General features: G+C 36.3%; 2 protein-coding genes across 2 annotated transcripts in view; both read left to right on the top strand.

The window, feature by feature from the left end:
* Positions 1–1,546: 1,546 nt before the first annotated feature.
* LOC103310387 lies at positions 1,547–2,237 on the top strand. Its single transcript, XM_016807474.2, has one exon. It carries the CDS (start codon positions 1,558–1,560, stop codon positions 2,215–2,217), a length of 660 nt encoding a protein of 219 aa, XP_016662963.1. The 5' UTR covers positions 1,547–1,557; the 3' UTR covers positions 2,218–2,237.
* A 294-nt stretch (positions 2,238–2,531) lies between these two features.
* Positions 2,532–3,507, top strand: part of LOC100162536 (valacyclovir hydrolase-like) — a 9,627-nt gene continuing 8,651 nt past the window's right edge. Inside the window, exon 1 of the mRNA XM_008188549.3 lies at positions 2,532–2,640. The gene's annotated coding sequence lies outside the window, so the exon portion shown is untranslated. The remainder of the gene's footprint in view (positions 2,641–3,507) is intronic.

Raw genomic sequence — 3,507 nt, 5'->3', positions numbered from 1 at the left:
TAGTAATACGTGCAAAAATACTAATGCAAAAATTATGGCAATTGCAATGTGATTGGGATAAACCTGTACCCGATGAAGTTCAAAAGGAATGGAAATGCTATATAAGTTCTTTAAATTATTTACGTGAATTAGAAATACCTAGATATCTCGGTACCAAAACTGACTATGAATAAAATACATGGTTTTGCCGACGCTAGCTTATTAGCATATGGGGCATGTTTATACATTCGTTGTTCGAGTAATAAAAATGTACACGTCACCAAACTTATTTGCGCAAAATCAAAAATAGCACCGTTAAAAATAATATCCCTACCTCGTCTTGAGCTATGCGCTGTCGTAATACTCGCGCGCTTTGCAAATAAAGTCCTACCGAAATTAAAATTAAATATAAAAAATAAATACTTTTGGACGGATTCGTCTATAACATTAGCTTGGATCACTTCTTCGTCGTCAAGGTGGAAAACCTTCGTGGCTCACCGAGTAAGTGAAATACAAGATATGGCCAGATTAAATGATTGGAACCACGTGAGCACTCAAGATAATCCAGCCGATTTAATATCTCGCGGTTGCGGTGTCGATGAAATAATAAATAATGATTTATGGTGGGAGGTCCTAATTGGCTCGCTGATAAGTCCGAAAATTGGCCAAAATCAAAAATCAACGTTAACGTCGGTACACTACCGGAAGCAAAAGAAAAAATCACTTTATTGATAGAACCCGTAAATGAAGACTTAATTAAAAATTATTCATCGTGGAATAAATTATTGCAAGTGTTTTCCTATTGTTTGCGTTTTATTAAAATTCGTGTCAAAAACCTTAAAATAGTTGGTCCCCTTCAGCCCGAAGAACTACGAGCAGCTGAAATTGCTGTTATCAAAATAACACAATCATACTACTGGTCAAGTGAAATAACTGGTCTAATAAATAAGTCTAGTCTGCCGAACAACAGTAAATTGAGAAATTTGCAACCTTTTTTAGAAAATGGAATTATGAGAGTCGGTGGTCGATTAAAAATGCTCTATATTTAGACCGATTTCAGCGTAATCCTATTTTAATACCTCAAAATAGCGCTATTGCAAATTTAATATTGCAAAATGAACATGAAAAACTGATGCACGCCGGTCCTCAAGCTATGTTAGCGAATACACGTTTGAAGTATTGGATAATAGGCGGTAGAAATACTGCGAGACATATATTTCATAAATGCATTAAATGTTTTAGACTTCGACCTACTATAGTGGAACCTATAATGGGAAATTTACCAGCGGAACGCCTAGAACCATGTCGAGCTTTTAAAAAATGTGGAGTGGATTTTGCTGGTCCGATCACAATCAAAACTAGTTTAAGAAAAAAAGCAGCAGTGACTAAGGGCTACATTTGCGTCTTCGTTTGTTTTAGTACTCGTGCTGTCCACATAGAACTGGTAAGTGATCTGACCAGCGATGCATTTTTGAACGCGTTAAAAAGATTTATTGGTCGTCGTGGCGTATGCTCTGATATATATAGTGGCAACGCCACTAATTTCGTTGGAGCAAATAAAAAGCTTTTAGAGCTTAAATGTTTGTTCCAGTCAGCGGCCCATTTGGACAACATGTACAATGCGTTAGCAAAAGAGGGTATAAATTGGCATTTCATTCCCCCCGATCCCCTCATTTTGGTGGGTTATGGGAGGCTTCTATAAAATCTATAAAAACACATCTATACCGGGTATTAGGCGAATCACATCTGACATATGAGGAATTAAATACCATTTTAATTAAGATAGAAGCCGTCCTAAATTCTCGCCCACTCACTCCTCTTTCCTCCGATCCAAGGGACGCGACGCCATTAACACCAGCTCATTTCCTTATTGGTGAACCTACCTGTTCAATACCTGAACCCGACTTATCTTCTTTACCTGATAACCGCTTAAAAATATGGCTGCGCGTGACTCGACTAACGCAGTACCTTTGGAAACGTTGGAATGCCGAATACTTATCTCAACTGCAGACCAGGAAAAAATGGTTGTCAAATAAAGGTCCAAACTTAAGCGTTGGTACTTTGGTACTAATTAAGGAAGACAACATACCTCCTTTGTCATGGTCTCTTGGTCGCGTAGTACGTGCGCAGGCAGGAGCTGACGGTGTTGTTCGAGTGGCAACTGTTTGGAGCCGCGGGAAGGAAATAAAAAGGTCTGTGAGAAAATTATGTCCTCTTCCTTTCGAAGGTAATATTTAAAAATAAATAAAATAAAAACACATGTTTTTTGTTGTCTAATTATAATCGTAAAAAAAAAAAATATTTTTTCTAGATATTTATTAATGTAATTTATTTGAAATGAATTTTCTTATATTATTGGAATTCTCAATTTTGTAATTTATAATGTTAATGTTGAAAATTATTTAAATGTTTCAAGGCGTGCGGCATGTTGACGCGTATATTTTATCTGCATTAATTTGTAAACCGGATTATGTCGCGTTTATCGCTCACAATACTGAGCGCTATGTAATAATAATATAGGTAAGAGGTCTAATGTCAGTATGCGTTCAACTGCCAATCGCCGCGTAAATAAAATATTTTACTACGAAATTAACCGACTATAATTTATTCTTATAGTAATAAAAATTCATACAGTCCACAAATATAAAACCGTAACGTAACATTGGTCCTTCAATCAGGATAAAAGGAATCGGCGATATTCGTGAATGGCAGTCTAAATTAAAATTCGCACAGTATCAAATTTAAACGTGTGTAAAATAAGTGCGTGCGTGAAAATACTCAAATAAATAATCATCCGTTAATCCAGTCGTGTAACAGAATAACGGTAAGGTTTTCAAAAGAAGAAAAATATTGGACATACCATTGGATCCAACTTCAAAAAGGAAAATTGTGGTAAGTCGCGTCCATATTATTATAAATCAACTCCTTCCTAAAATATACTGGTAGGTTTTCCTTTATTATTTAATGTAAAAAAGAATATCAATATAAAATAGGGGGACATGCCTGAGTTAGGTACCTTGAAAAGCCGTAGAGGCCAATTAAAAGCCCAGCTAACAAGATTTGTAAATCATCTGGAAAATGTTGACAAAAATAAAGAAATAAATCGGACAGAGTTGAAGTGCCGCCGAGAAAAAACCAAGGATGTGTGGCAAGAATTTGAGCAGGTCCAAAGTGCAATTGAGTTGTTAGTGAACGATGAAGAAAAAGAAGAAGCGACGACCTACCGCGTGGAATTTGAAGAAACATATTTTAAAGCCGTTTCAATGTGCGAAGATTTGATGTACAAAAGAAGAAATGATCAAATCCAAAATCCAGGTAACGTCGACGTTAGGGGTAGTAACATGCTTGCTCTGACCCCACAGGTGACGGCAAGTTGTGGTAGTGGATTTTGTTGTAATAACTCTAATGCGCCAATACAACTAGAGGCCATAAGTTTACCAACATTTTCAGGTATCTATAGTGAATGGCCTACATATTACGACATTTTTGGGGTTATGGTACACAAAAACGATCAAATAAGCGATATTC

Source organism: Acyrthosiphon pisum, chromosome A1, assembly GCF_005508785.2.
Source record: "Acyrthosiphon pisum isolate AL4f chromosome A1, pea_aphid_22Mar2018_4r6ur, whole genome shotgun sequence".
In the NCBI taxonomy this organism is placed as follows: Eukaryota; Metazoa; Arthropoda; class Insecta; order Hemiptera; family Aphididae; genus Acyrthosiphon; species Acyrthosiphon pisum.
This window is presented reverse-complemented; position numbering and strand designations above follow the sequence as displayed.

What these genes read in the sequence shown, in the direction of transcription:
- LOC103310387 (XM_016807474.2), top strand. Translation starts at nt 1,558, where the DNA reads ATGTTTGTTCCAGTCAGCGGCCCATTTGGACAACATGTACAATGCGTT.